General features: G+C 31.8%; 1 protein-coding gene across 4 annotated transcripts in view; it reads left to right on the top strand.

Annotated features, from left to right (window-relative positions):
* Positions 1 to 16333, top strand: part of NFAT5 (nuclear factor of activated T cells 5) — a 123044-nt gene that overhangs the window by 59011 nt on the left and 47700 nt on the right. The window contains exons 1-3 of one of the 4 annotated variants that reach the window (XM_063110534.1): positions 6578 to 6644; positions 11655 to 11716; positions 12165 to 12723. In XM_063110534.1, the coding sequence (XP_062966604.1) occupies positions 12194 to 12723 (530 nt within the window). In that variant the 5' untranslated portion in view covers positions 6578 to 6644; positions 11655 to 11716; positions 12165 to 12193. Of the gene's footprint in view, positions 1 to 6577; positions 6645 to 11654; positions 11717 to 12164; positions 12724 to 16333 lie in introns of those variants that run through there. The other 3 variants (XM_063110533.1, XM_063110535.1, XM_063110536.1) reach the window with 3 other exon arrangements.

Raw genomic sequence — 16333 nt, 5'->3', positions numbered from 1 at the left:
ATTATTTAGTTATTTAAAATGTGTTTCTCAGATTCACCAGTCTAGATGTTTTGCCCCTCACGTTACTGAGGGAGTAAGTAAATTTAATGCCGCTAATCCACAATCCAGAATATTGGGTAAAAGAGTACCTCAACCCTTTTTCTGCCTCTACACTATTTACACTTTTATGCACTCTCATCAATAATATCTTTATCCTGTGAATTCCAGGGTCAGTGTTGGGGTAGGGAGGCTGACTTACACAATTCCTCCCCTCTCCATGTGTCAGAGTCTGGGAGGTATAGTTGAGAGTCACTAGTCTAAAATTTTTCCTCCTTGAAATTTTTCAGAATTCTGTTTTTGTCCCAGTGGAAAGGTAGGTAAGAGTTAGAGATTCAATATATCGATGAATAAAACTTTAGAAATATAATTTTTCTGAATAGTGTTGTAAGTTCTCAGTAAAGACAAAAAAGTTATCCAAATGAATTGATGGTATTTTTTGGCAAAATAAGGAGTTGATCAAGAAGAAAGGCAAATCATGAAAGGATTCTTTTGTTTTTTTAAAGAATCCTATAGTATTAGGACTTAGTTTATAAAGAACTAAAATGTAGGTAATGTTTAGGAGAACTAAATCAAACAGTTATACCAGAATTTGGAGTTTTTGAAAAGAGATGTGGCAGGTTTTTTTTGTTTCTTTTTGTTTTTTTAATAATAGCTTTATTGAGATATAATTTACATGCTGTGCAATCAAGTATTATTTTTAATATATTTGTATGTTTATAGTTTTAATCCTTAAATTTACTTATTTTATTTAAAATAGCAAGTCTTTCACAGAAGTAAACAATAAACATTACTTTTCATTTTAAGAAATCAAATTATTTTCTTGTTTGATCCTAGACTCTATTTGTTTGTCTTCATTTGGGGATATGATATTATGTTTATTAGCTTATATCAAAATATGATATTTTGCTAGAGGGACTGTTCCATGTTTTTAAAAATTATTTTATTCTAATTCTTGAGCTAAACAATGAATTAATCAAACTATAGGTTTTATAATTCAGTTAGAGAATCTTAACTATTTTGTTTTCATAAAATTGATATTTTACTTTCAATAATTATGTTAGTACTCTTTAGAAATAATATGTTTTGGGCTGAGCCCGTGGCGCACTCGGTAGCGTGCTGCGCTAGCAGCGCAGCGACGCTCCCACCGCCGCGGGTTCAGATCCTATATAAGGATGAGCGGTGCACTCCCTGGCTGAGCACCGGTCACGGAAAAAAAAAAAAAAAAAAAGAAATAATATGTTTTCAGTACACTAAGGCTTCATAGATTTTAACACATATAGATATACATAGTCATAATGCACCATACAATAGAAATCTCTGTTGAATGTCTCCACTTATTGGATCACTATAGGTTTTTAAGGATGTAATTTAAGTTCATAATTTTACATGAAGTGATCCATATAATAAACTTTTCTTTTGGAAGTGCTTTGGCAATAATAAATACTTTCTTACTAAATAGTATAGTGGCAATTAATAAATCTCAAGTACATAACAGGTATTTTCTACATCCAAAGAACTTAATTGAGTGTTATTTGCACTACAGGAGAAGACACTAGAAAACTAAATTAACGTCCTATAATCAGAGAACAGTTATGCTTTAATTCATTTCAGACATCTTAATAAGCTAAGTTAAAATCAGGGATTTCTAAACCATCTGGAACAACAAAACTGTGCAAAAAATGAGGTGTAAAGAAAGTATGTTATTTTTGAGTTCCTGCTATGTGATGGTAATTGTAGTAGACAATTTGCATACCATCATATGTAATCATATCTTAGTCCTTCCAGCCACAAGGTACCGCTCTTCTTTCCTACTGGGATTTCACTTCTTTAATCCTTGCCTTTGAACTTCAGGGAATTTAGCATTGTATACTATCACTTCACTTAGGGAAACACAAGATCCTGGAGTAGGTAATGTGTAGGATATTGAGTTGAAAAAGCTGTACAAGTGTCAGGATCTGCAAAATGGGAATACGATTTCCTGAAGAATATTAATTCTTAATAAAAGTGATTCACAGCATCAGAATTATATATCCCATTATAACTTGTTTGCTTATTTAGAAAGTATTTACAGTTTGTTATATTGAAGCCTGAGGAAGGATCTGGGGTGCCGATAGTTGGCCTTGACCCTCCCTGTCCTCTTACCAGTTTCTTGACTCCACCACAGGAAAGAATTCAAGAGCAGGTCACAGTAGAAAGTGAGAACAGGTTTAATATAATGAATAAGAGATACAGATTTCACAGAGAGAGTGTGACATATCTCCAGAGATTGAGCAGGGCCCACGCCAAGTTTAACACAAAAGTAAGAAATACACACTTAAAGTTCAGTATACAATGCAGGCTGGCTCAAGAGAGTGAGCAGCTGCTTGCTGAAAGTAAGTTTGGTACAAAAGAAAGCATACACACCTCAGCCAGGGAAGTGTGGGTTGGCCCCAGAAAAGTGAGCAACAACTTTCTGGAAGTAAGTTTGATAGCAAAAGAAAAAAATACACATTCTACAGGCAGAGTGCAAGCTGGTTCTCAGAATAAGCAAGAGCCCTGCCTTCTGCCAGGATTCAGCTTTTATGGTTTTGCTGTCTACTGAATATTCAGTTAAGGGGGTGATTCCCAGTTGTGTAATATAGTCGTGCACATGCTCAGTTGATCTCTTTTTTGGAGCATGTCCATTGGTCAAATCCCATCACATGCACCAGACATATTCAAGAACATTCTGTACTCTTTAGCACCCCTAGTGGAAGGTCATTCAGCTACCAGGTTATATAACCCTTCTCTACTGAGCATGGATTTGCATAAACCAGCCCCCTGAGCTCTCTATTTCTTCCTGTTGGTGTTGAGAATAGGTCTAACTAGGAACAGTAACTTTCCTCTGGAGGAGGGGCCTAAAACCTGTGTTCTGTAATCCAAGCCCAGGAAAATTGAGCACCCCCCATCTCAATATAATTTGGATTTTCTTCAGTTGACTAAATTTGAGGAACAAATTTGCCTTTGATTGTTCCTCTGTGTAAAATGGATTAACATATTTCAGAATTTTTCCACTTATGTAGTATACTATTTGTAAGGTTAAATCTGAAGCCCATTAACAGGAAAGGTGATTAACCTATGTACTGATATTGTGAGGTAAAATGTTGTGAGTTGATCTGTTATTCCACATGGCCATCCCCATTTTTCCTAGAAAACTGGGCCACTTCTAGAAGGAATTTAGATCCTAGTTACAAACATGTTGCAAGTAGGTTTAAAAATCTCTACTACTTCTGTCTTATACTAAAATTACATAGCATATATATAGATAGTACCATGTATGTATATATGTATGTATAGATTTATGCCAAAGTCTGCATTATCAGAATGAAAAGTGTAAGCAAACTTGGGCTGTGACTATTAATTCAGAAACAACTACTAATTCAGGAAGCTATCCATATTATAAAATGTCATTGACAAAAAGTATACTTGGCCAATTACTGCTTTGTTCCTTAAATATTTCCCTTTTTATTGTCCTCTTAATAATTTTTAGCAACAACTTTTATAGATATTGTGACTTATTCAGTTGCTGATAAATAAGCACATTTTTATATTACATGAGTTTGTAGAACAGCATTTTAAAATGTCACAGATTCTCAACCATTCATAGGCAAAATACTTAAACACAATTTTGTTTAAGAAGTGGGCTTACTTTTTTAAATCACCAAGAAGACTGATAATATCATATGCAAAAAAGTGTTGATGTAACTGTTTTATAACAAAAGAATTTCATCTGTTTCTGTGATATTTTTTATCTTAAAAAAATCATACATAGTAAAATGTTAGCATTTATTTAATATGGGTAGACGGTACATGGGTGTTAGTTGTAAATATTTCATAATTTAAAAAAACACCAGCTAGCAGATGATTAAAATAATAGATCAAAATGTCCAATAAACTCTGCTCTTAAAAAGTAACAAAGGTCTGTGATATATTAGATGTTCAATGCAAGTATATGTTCATTGGCAGTATTTATTTAGCCCACTGAGGTAAAATTCATTCTTTCCATATAATTACAGGGAATTATTGTCAATTAAATTAGAAAATGAATGAGAAAGCACCTCAAAGTGCCAGGTCTATATAGCCACCCTCTAGATCACACATACCACCACCACCACCACCACATGTATATAGTTTTATTTACATCTCTTTATTTTTTCACGTAAACTATTAGCATGGGCTTTAGAATCATAAATATCTCGCTTGAATTTGATTGCTGTTATATCATTTCTATCATACTGACAGAATCTTGAGAAAGTTAAATAAATTTCCAATAATATTACCTCTGTTATTAGACAATAACACCAATGTCTTCTTAAGGTTATGAAAATAAATATGTAAAATACCTAATATTACCTGATAATTTGTGATTATTCAATAAACATTGACATTCCTTCCCCATGTGTTTCTAACGTTATTTGTTAGAATTTGTTTTTTAAAAACAGGTCTTTCCTTTATAAAAGTCAGTTTTTAAACTTTATTTTGATTTTTTTCTTTCTGTTCTCATCCAGCCTATTTTTGGCCTTATTTTGAAGTTTCGCTTCTCAGTTTTGATGTAAACATACATGGGCTATGGAAGTTACTTTCAGACTCTCCTATTCTGTCATGTTGACCCTGTCAATAGAATTCCTTGAATATAAAAGGAATGTTGCTAGAGGATGATGAATCATAGGAAGAATAGACAGTTCAGGGCCAGCCTGTGGCTCACTTGGGATAGTGCGGTGCTAATAACACCAAGGCCACGGGTTCAGATCCCTATATAGGGATGGCCTGTTACCTCACTAGGGAGAGCATGGTGCTGACAACACCAAGTCAAGAGTAAGATCCCCTTACCGGTCATCTTTAAAAAAAAAAAAAAAAGAATAGACAGTTCTGGATGATAATTCTACCAAGTTGACTGTTTAAGAATTCTTCATAGAATTCTCTTCCCACTTTTTAAAAATGGAATGGTAAAAATGCATGGTCAATGATCAAGACTTCTGTTAGAACAATTTATGACTTATGTTTTTTGCCTAGGTAACTTAGTCTACAATTGGATCTAATGTACATTCTAATCCAGACCCAGGTATAAAACCTGATTAACTAAATCAGAAGGTTCTAATGAAATTATATATACTATTTTCTTTTGTTGTTTTGGTCACTTCTAAAAAAAAGAAATGTGAAGACATTGGAATAGAATTGGCAGGGATACCATTATTATTTAATCTAAACTATATTAAAATGTATTATATGACAAACCATTGAAGTCTCCTTCAAATACCATCCCTCAGAACTATTTTTCTCTCTGATTTTTATTTAAGTTTAGAGGTATTCTCTGTTTTTGTCTTACAGTGACATTACCTTTCAAGTAGCACAATACTTCTCTCTTTTTTTTAACCTATACTTCCTGTGGGTTTTGGCAGTGTAATAAATGTTGTGATCAGCTAGAATAATTATTTCCTTTTTTGATTAAACTGTTTGAAGTAGAGGTTTATGTTTCAGCTTCACTCAGTATTGACCAGTGTGCTACTCAGTAGTAGTACTCAAATTGCTGAATGATGGAAAACATCTTTCTCTTCCAGTAGGAAAGGTTTTAAAAAGGATTGAAAAAACATTTATTTAATGTGGACCTGGTATATGTTTTACACTGTGTTTACATACTTTGGGTTGAATAGGACAAAAGATACATTTAAAACATTGCTCTAAGTGTAAGGACAAAGATTGTGTTTTTCAGGAAGTATTCTTTAGTAAATATTTTGTGAATATATTAATGGCACTCTGACAAGGTAAAAATAATTATTTTTGGAGAATTCAGATTAAAAATTGAAGAAGAATTATTTTATAGTATTAGAACTCTGAATGGCAACTTGATGGACTGGGGAAGAAAAAGATGGTCCAGCCCCTTTAAAAAAAAAAAAAATAGTCTCTAGGATCAGACATTTTGTATACAGTAACATATCTAATTTAAAAATATAAATTGGTAGCTTTGTTTGAGAAGAGGGTAAGGAAGTATTATGTGGGAATCAGTATGGCCTGAAATGAAGGTTCTTTTGCTGCTAAAATCTAGGTATTTCTTATAGCTTGAATGTATCGTTCAGAACATTTCCTCTTCTACTCTTTAAGAGAGTTTAGGTAAGGGACACAGCCTAAAAACACCTGAAAAAGAGTGTTCTGGTTTATGGATTAGATTGCATTTTTTAACAGGAGAACAAATTGGTGAATATGAGTTAACAAAAATTTTGGATAAGAAATTTCCCCACATGCATTTATTTGGATGTTAATAATTTAATTTTTAAAATATGGCTTATTGTAGCATCTAAACTTATGTTGGGTGGGAAAAGTACAAATGGGAAATTGAAACTGTTTTAAACATGTAAATTAAATGATCAAGTGTACAATTTTTGGTTTTTGTTTTTTTGTAAAGTAATCTGGATTGCTTATTTTATATGCTGGGATGCTAGTTGTTTTTTCTATTAATACACTTAACTTGCATTCTAGCTTCGCCATTCAGAGACAGGCATCGTGTGGTGGGTTGTGTGACAGTGTCTGTCAATAGTGAAGACAAATAGTGCCAGAGACACTTAACCCATCCAATCTCACCCAGGGTATAGGTCGGTCTCGTTTTCAGACTTCTTCATAAGTCTTTCTTTCTTTCTTCCTTTCTTTTTTTGTTTCTAAATAGTGGATTGATACTGATTGAAACTAAACCTTTCTGTAAAGTTTTAAACTTTACATTAATATTATAAGAAGAAGAAGAAAAGTAAAAAATGAAGGTTGGCATGTAAGGTATTGACAAAGCAGGTTTGCAGCCACTTTGTGTGTTCTAGGTATTTCAATCTCTTGGCAACATGTATGTTGGCCTTACAATTTTTTTCTCTGAATATCTTTCTTCTTTGATCTGAAAATATGTCCATATATCTAGGTGACATTTATCAGACAAGATGTTAGATTTGAAATCATTGTTACCAGTAAGAACAATATAATGCAGTACTTAAAAAGAATAACTAAGGCTGAACAATATGTGTTTTAACTCAGAAATTGTTTTCAAATATTCTATGTTGTTTTTTATAATTATTTTCTGACCAGGCAATTGGTTGACTCCTTCTCCGTTCCACTATTGGTTCACTTAGCACACTTGCAAAATTTTATGGATTTTGTTTTAATGGCTTTTTATGAAACTTGATTGTGCACAGATGTTGAAAAATTATAAAATATATGTGCATATTTCAATGCTAGGGATCAGATTTTGATCCTGGAAGCTTAGGAAAATATCATTTCTGTCATATATTTTAAATCAGTGAAAGGTACTTGTGTTTTTTTGGGAGGACTTTAAAGAATGTTGCTAATTTCAAAGTTTTCTGTAAAAAGTCTAGTTAATTCCATATAAGGTGTTATCTCTTTTTAATGGTATTTTATGCACTAAAATATTATGGTAATTAAAAATAACTTCTAGGTCTGGCTAGTTAATTTAGCTGGTTAGAGTGCGACTTTGTAACACCAGGGTTCGGATCCCTCTACCAGGCAGCCACCAAAAAAATTAATTAATTAATTAATTAATTCTAAATATAGTGAAAAAAAAATCCAAAAAATTTCTAGTTGATAAATCTAGAACTAATACTTAAAATATAGTTTTAAAAAGGAGTATATAAAATCTACACATGTTGGTATCTTTTAAAATCCATTTTTTCATCTTTCTCATCAAATTAATAATACTTGCTAATTCTGGGATATCCATGTATTCCCTGTCAATCTTTTTATCGCAACTACTTTGAATATTCATAGTGAACCTTAGTGATTCCATCAATGCTTAAAAGAAGCCATATATACAATTCAAATTCATTATCATTACTGATGTTTGGTCTGGTAATTTGGTGCTGCTAATGGCAGGACTATTAGATTTAAATATAGGATACTACAGATATGACACCTCCTTTCACTTTAAAAATTTTAAAATTAATCTTTTCTTCTGAGATTATAAATTTCCATTAGTAAATTGTAGAATGTCCACTAGTTTTCCCTTTGGTTTGTTTTGCTCTCTGTGGTTACAGAAAATGCCATGGAAAAATAAAGTTATTTTATGTAAGTTAGACTAGGTTCACAGATAATTATTTCATACAAGTAAAAAAAAAAATCAATAACAATTTATTCATGTTACTTAGATAAGAGAATAATTTTAAGAAAAATATTAAGAATAAATTTCAGGTTTATGAAGGATTGATAGGAGATGTAAGGAACAAATAGAATTAGAAAGTTATTAAGTAGAAAGAAATTCTTTATAACTGTTCTGCTCAATGAGGAAATAAAAGCAGTTATTAAAACATTTTCATGTTGGAGTTTCTGTATTTTTAATATGTGGCAATTAAACATAGTCTCTACATTCCTAACAGATAAAAATAGAGAGACTGCCCGGTTAGCTCAGCTGGTTAGTGTTTGGTGCTGATAACACCAAGGTCCAGGGTTCAATCCATGTACCAGCCAGCCACCAAAAGAAAAGAAAAAGATACTTAGCACCAAATAAGGAGGAGTGGGAGGAGTACTTAGCATATTTTGTATGCAGGAATGTATAAATAAAAAAGAATGTATATAGATGGGGCCAGATTATATTAACTAACACTCTAGTTCTATGGAATGTCAATTAAGCTGTTTGATATTTTATTTAGTAATATGGTAACCGAAAAGTCTTTACAACTATTTTAAGTACATTTATAATATTCCCAGGAATATTCTTTAGTGCTTTTCTGGGAATGCTTGGAAATGGTAATTAGTGTTTAGAAATCTAAAATGTTCTTGATATCATTATTTTTATGTATTTATATTTTAATGGGATAATATTAATTTTTTATCCTTGGTAAATTTATGAATTAAAATATAAGTAGGTAGTTTGGCTTATTTATAGTTTCAAGGAGGAAAGTTGTTACAGCAGTCTTCGTAGAAATAGCAAATAGTTACCTCTAAACCCTTCATATTTTCCCTGTATCAGATAATGCTATTGTGATAATATATATTCTAAGTACTTTGAGAAATAAATCTTTTTTTCTTCAACGTACATTTATTTGCCAATTTAACTTTAATATAACTCAATATACATGTCATATTTTGGCTTCTCACAAGTCAATTTAATAAAAAATTTGGATTTTTACTACATGCAGGGAATGCACTATGGTAGGTATTGGGACGGTCTAAGATTAGAAAGATTATTAGTGTTCTCAAGGGGCCCACAGTCTTTATCCTCCACTTCATCACCTCACCTGGCATTATTAATGCTCCTGGGTAATCAATCACTTGCTCACCAGAATGTAACATTTTTATGTGAAAGGTTCTATGCACCATTATCATTATCAGAGCATCCTTGATACCAATGAAATAATTTTATAGCTTAAAAAAATTCATTTTATTTGTCTTAATGTAAGTGAAATCTTTGTAATTTGGGGACCAAGCTGAGGTATGCTTTTAAAAGTAATATTTTTCAATTAAAGGATGCTTTCTGCTGTCTTCTGACAGAATAATATTTTCAGTTTCATAATTTTGTGCTAATTAACTTTTTTATTTAATGAGTATATCTGGGAAACTGGAGGTAAAATGCAACAATAGTGTATTAGGTGTCCAAGGAAAATGTATAGAATATTTTAACTTACGGAGAGTATGATATCACAGTTTGGCATACCTGTCCCAGAACAGACGCTCATGATTATTATTTCCATTGGGTTTTATAATCATGATGGTTTTTGATAAGATTTGCAAGATAAAATTATTTTTCCTCAAAGAGCAATGCTAGGTTATATCTCGCATATTAAACTCATAAATACCACATAACTTGCTTTTGAGTTCATGATTGCTTTTCACCCGTTCTTTTCATCTTTCCTGGACAGGGATCTGTGAGATGTCCATATTCTGCATTCTCATGTGCATGATTTTTAGATTCAAAAGGGGTGAGTGGGAAAAAAACACTTTATAGAAATACAAGTTCACAGCATTCATGCTGCATGTGTTGTGTGTTCCACTGCTAATATTGTGTGCTGCATACTTGTATTTCTCTGAAAATGAAGAACATAGGCTCATATGCACACAAAAATTTGGCTTCATTTTTGCCAATAGTTGGAACAGATGGAGGATGTTAGACATAATACCTTTCCTATTTTTTCTTTAAAAATTCTGTAGTACTTTTCAAAAAACAAGGAAAAAACTTTATGTTTATACCCAAAGTGGCTACAAATCAGCTCCTAAACTGTCACTTACATTAGCATCTAGATTTTGTAGTTTTAAAAAATCTTTTAAAATATTTATTTACTAAGAAAACATTGCATTACTGCATGATACAAAATTGATAAATTTTTCTTTAAATTGGAATACAGTTTAAAGTGACTGAATTTTCCAATTTCAGCTACTGCATTTAACAAGGATACAAACTGGAAAATGGAACTGGTATCATCTAATTGCTTTAGGTTCTTTGAATTGTGGTAGTTGGGGAAAATCTTTCCTCGTGGCATTATATAGATCACATTGTTAATGGCTAATATTAATTACAGTGCTCTTCAGCCTTGACTGCAATGAAAAATTCTGGGTGGATGTAGTTCTTTCAAATAATTTAAGTGTTTTGATACATGTTAACTAAAAAATAAATCTTTGGTAATTGGCTTTTGATTATGTAAACATTGTCATTATTATATTTCATTCTTTATTTTATAATTGATATAAATGTTGGAAGTCCAGTAACTGCACATCACACTTTTAAGTTTTATTGTACGCTTTAAAACAGTGGCATACTTGGCTACAGATACAAATTAATTTTAGATTTAAACATATCTTTTTGTCTGTCATGTTGTCCATTTTTATTTTGTGTGTGTGTGTGTGTATAATTATAAACCTTTCCATGTTGTACAAAATAAAAAGGTATTTCTAAAATTTTAGGAATGATGTCTTCCAACCTTAGCAATATTAGTGTGCTTCTGAGGTTATGCTATTAAGGACTAAAGTAGTAGTATTTTCAGTGAGCTGTTCTGCCAGTTGCCACACATTCTGAAAAGATCTACTTAAATCTTTTTGCTAGGCGTAATACATAAATGGTTTTATAAAAAAATACAAAACTTTTATAGGAATTCAATCTGAAGCTCTTCAGAGATTTTCATTCTTAACTCTTTTTTGTTATACTTTAGCCAGTAAAATTTACTGTTTCTCTTAAGTTAGAAAATTTCATTAATGGTCACAATCAAGCAGACCCTTTAAAGAGAGGAAATAGACAGTGATAAACAATTGCTGAGCATGTAATCAAGTACTTTATAAGAGAAAACTATCCTGTAATCAGTCCTTATTCTGCTTTTCATTCTGTCATGAAGGATGGATTTATTTATTTTAGAGTTCATGATTTTAAACTGCCACTTCCAACTTCTGGAGGATCTCGATGGTTAACTTGCTTATCTTCTATGACCCGGCATGCTCCAAATCAAACCTTTTCCACCTGTATTCTCCTAGATTTTACAACCAATCATAGTGATGGTACCAGTTCCATTTTGCCTCCAGTTCAGTTGATTATATATTTTTTCTATTTATTTCTCATTTTATAATTGATATCTAGAATAATCAGAAGCTCTTTTCTCATTTATTTTCTCATATTTTTATTCCAGGATTTGCCTCTGAAGCAGGGAGTGTCTGCATTAAAAATGACCTGTAGTTCTCTGCTTCATAGGTTAGAAACTTATTTTAATATTTTGTGGCTAAGCACAGTCCCACTTTTCAAATTCTATAATGAATTATTTAATTGGCATTGAATGTGGACCACAAGCATATATTTCATATTGGGGTTTTCTTTATTACTTTAAATGATTAAAATTCAACAGAACGTCCAGCTGAGGCAATAAAAGCTTTATTCTTGCTTTACAGCTTGAAACATTAAATTAGATTTTAAAAATCTTATCAATTGTAACACAAGTAATATAATGCTATTGGGCATTTTTAAAAATTGCATTTTTAGGCCTTGTATTGCTTGAAGCATCTATATTCTAAAACTTAACCAAATTCCAACTATTCATTTTGGGGAAAAACAATCAGTTCACAAATCACATTTTCAATGGGACTGCTAGCCAGCATAGGTGAAAACATGTATAGTGTATTTACTCTTGAATTGTACACTGCAGATGCTTCTTCAGCTCCCTCTTCTTCCTCCATGGGCGGTGCTTGCAGCTCCTTTACCACCTCTTCCAGCCCTACCATTTATTCTACCTCAGTCACGGACAGCAAGGCTATGCAAGTGGAGAGCTGCTCCTCAGCCGTGGGGGTAAGTAACAGAGGGGTAAGTGAAAAGCAGTTAACCAGTAACACAGTTCAGCAGCATCCATCAACACCGAAGAGGCACACAGTCTTGTACATCTCACCACCACCTGAGGACTTGCTGGATAACAGTCGGATGTCCTGCCAGGATGAGGGGTGTGGATTGGAATCTGAGCAGAGCTGCAGTATGTGGATGGAGGATTCCCCCTCCAACTTCAGTAACATGAGCACCAATTCCTACAATGATAACACTGAGGTACCTCGTAAATCACGAAAACGAAATCCAAAGCAGAGGCCTGGGGTCAAACGACGAGATTGTGAAGAATCTAATATGGATATATTTGATGCCGACAGTGCCAAAGCACCTCACTATGTGCTTTCTCAGCTTACAACGGACAACAAAAGCAACTCAAAAGCAGGAAATGGGTTGGTATTCACATTTTTTAAAGTTCTATCACCATTATGAAAAACAACAACAAAAAATCATTCCCAACTTTTCTAAATTGCTCAGCTTAAGCTTGCATATAAAGCAAACATGCTAATTTTATCATTGAAATACATGAATATTTTAACTTAAAATTACCAAATTTTAGTAGAGAAAAAAATAAAATACAATAGATTATAACAATAGGAATCTCATTATGAATATAGTTAGGTAGCAGAAAATGAAAACTATCTGATTTATATTTTAAAAGGATTTAAAAATATTTTTACTCATAGAAATAACTAGTAATGACTCTAGCTATAACAACATAAAATGTTCACCAAGAGCTAGTTTGTGTTCTCTCTCACATTGTATCCTCATATGGTTTACTCCATTACCTTTTTGAGAGGATTTTAGACTTCATTTTTATTCTTTCTCTTTATTTGATGAAAACAAGAAAATACTAAATTGATGGTTTGATTCTCATCATTTTGGTTCATGTATTTAAAACCTTTTTTCTTTAATACATTGTGCCAATTCAGTTTTTTTTTTTTTTTTTTTTTAAATTACTAATTTTTGTGTGTGTGTGTGATTCTGGGTTGCTTATTTGGAGGATGATGGAACAAGATCATGGTACATGTTTGAGTTTTCTTTTATCTCTGCCAACATGTATATTTCAATAGCTTTATTACAGAATATTTATTGCTATAATGCAGAATAGTATGACTTATTTTTAACTTTTAATTCCTTTGGTACTTACATCGTAATATTTAATTGTTAGACCTCTTAAATTAGATTTTCTTACAGTATGTTCAACATAATTTGGTGAAATTTAACTCACTGGATTTTTGAGAATTAGTTTTTTGAGAGGCAATGTATGATCCTTTAGTTGACATTACAATTTCAGGTTATCATGAAAATGGTTGAGAAGCTTTAGATTGGTTTACTAGTTGATGACATCACTGATCAGTTTTAAGTTAAAAATATGGCGGAATATCATAGAGAATATTCCTTTTTTTTTTTTTGACCGGTAAGGGGATCGCAACCCTTCGCACGGTGTGGTTTGCACCATGCTCAGCCAGTGAGCCTGTAGGCCTTCCCTATATAGGATCCAAACCCGTGGCCTTGGCGCTTCCAGCACCGCACTCTCCCGAGTGAGCCACGGGGCTCACTCTTACTGTATATTAAACTTGTCCTTAAATATTCTCTCAGTACATTTTTAAAGTAACTTCTACTATTTAAGCAATTAATTATTCTGTACTACTTTCTTTTATACTTTTATTTAAAATTTCTTTACAGTGATGTAGTTAAATAAAAATGCACACTTAAATGCTTTTCAGTTTTAGAAAGTACATATTAGGAAATTATCTAAAAGAAAACAAGGTATAACCTTTCCTAAAATGTTGCCATTTTAACAGAGTCAGGAGTTCTAGAACATAATATTTGTAGAGCTGTTACATATAGAATAGTTCTCTGAAACTTAATGAATTACCACAGATGAATACTTACGTAATTGTGACAGGTAGCATAGATCTAAAATGTTCATGAATACCATTAAAAACCTGTAGATTTATTTGGGCTTCAATGGAGAAAATCTTTTATAAAGTTCCAGAAGAGAAATTTTCATTTTTGTTGAAGTTTCAAATTAAGAACAAATAAAATTTTGACTTAGGGAGAGTCAACACAGTGATTTGCATTTTTTAATTAAAGTGATATCTTGACCAACATCTTCTCTGCTTCTGCTTTTGTATGATAGATATATCTTAGAAATGATTTGAGGTTACCCAGGGAAATAATGACATTTTTCAAGACAAAATCTTTCATGAAATAATTTATGGAGCAGAAACTCCATCAAGCAGCAGAAGAAATGTCCAGCTTCTTAGGTAATGGAAAAATATTTGAATATATGGAAATCATGGAAGAAGTTTAAAATTTAAATTTATGAGAACTATATTGAGGAAAGGATGAAACCTCATGTAAATATATAGAAATATAGGCCTTTTGAAAACAAATTTTCAGAGCATCTTAAGCTAAAAGCCTCTATCTTCAGCAATGAGAAAAATGTTAGAAACATGAAAGAAATTAAAAAAATTTTTTTATTTTTAATTTTTTTAATTTTCTTTTTTTAAAAAGATGACCGGTAAGGGGATCTTAACCCTTGACTTGGTGTTGTCAGCACCATGCTCACCCAGTGAGCGACCGGCCATCCTTATATGGGATCCAAACCCATGCATGACCTTGGTTTTATCAGCACCACACTCTCCAAGTGAGCCACGGGCTGGCCCAGAAATTTAAAAATTTTTGAGAGATAAGGTATATAACCTTCAATCTAATGTGCCATTTGCAATTTATTTAATGCTAGGTATTTAGAAAATGTACTTTCAAATATTATTTTTAGTAGTTTTTTGATCTTCAAGATACCACATAGAAATCTTGACAGCCCGTGGATAGAAATAGCATTTTTATATAACTAAAATGTTAGAGTTTATTAAGAAAATAAAACTAAAAAAAAAACTGCTCAGTATTTAAATATTCTTAGCTGTATTATTCTTAAATGCTTTGACTAAATGTCAGTAGCCCCATTCTCTTCTAGATATTCCTACAAATTAAGATATAAAGTCATCTATTGGGAGACCTATTTTAGGGATTTTGTAGTGAAAATTATTTTTATGATATAGACAACCAGAAGGATTATGCAGCACAAAGGAGTTAGAATGTCATTTTAAGACTTCTGAATAGAATATGCCACAACAGTGGATTTTCCTTTTAATTGTCATTTAGAAATAAAATCCCATGTAACTAACTGCTACTTTGTTTTTTCTTAAGCCATCATACCTTAAAAATTAGTAATTTGAATGACTACTTTTCTAAGAATTAGTTGATGCTTTCATTGTTTAAGATGACCATAGATCTAAATATGTATATATTCCCTTTTTACATTTAAACTTAAGGAATAAAGACAGTTTAAAGAACTTTTTAAAGTATCATTTTACAGATTGTTTATTTACATGTGCTATTGTTCTTTAAGCTGTAATGTGTATACTTTGTCAACTCATTTAACAGTCATCATCCCAAGTGAGATATTTTGTTTTACTTAATAGTAAAACTTATTTCATTTATTTACCCTCATAAACCTTAGCTTGACTAGCACATATCTTGCCAAGTTCATTGACATGCTTTACAAATTTTCCATATATTTCAAACTAAAAAGTTTTCTTTTTTATTATAAAACTGATAGATACGAATTACACATATTTGAAAAATACAAGAAAATAAATAACTGATAATCTAGTCAGTACAACTGCTATTATCATTTTGCTGTATTTTCTTTTAGTTTCTTTGTATGTATATTTGGGGATCTTTTTACATAGTTTCAATGAATGAATATTTTTGCTTTGATTTTAAGATGAGTATAATACAGAATATCATTATAGAATTTCATATATAAGGAACTGCACACTATTTAGACCAAATGTTTGAACTTCTACCCAAAATGATGAAAAGAAAAACGGGGTTTATTGCCCATTGTTCCAGCCTCAACTTGATACTTTTTTTCATAGAATTTATTCTGCCAGGGCCTTTTAAATGACTTATACAGGTAATCTTTGACTT

The sequence above is a fragment of the Cynocephalus volans genome, chromosome 10 (assembly GCF_027409185.1).
Source record: "Cynocephalus volans isolate mCynVol1 chromosome 10, mCynVol1.pri, whole genome shotgun sequence".
NCBI lineage: Eukaryota > Metazoa > Chordata > Mammalia > Dermoptera > Cynocephalidae > Cynocephalus > Cynocephalus volans.
This window is presented reverse-complemented; position numbering and strand designations above follow the sequence as displayed.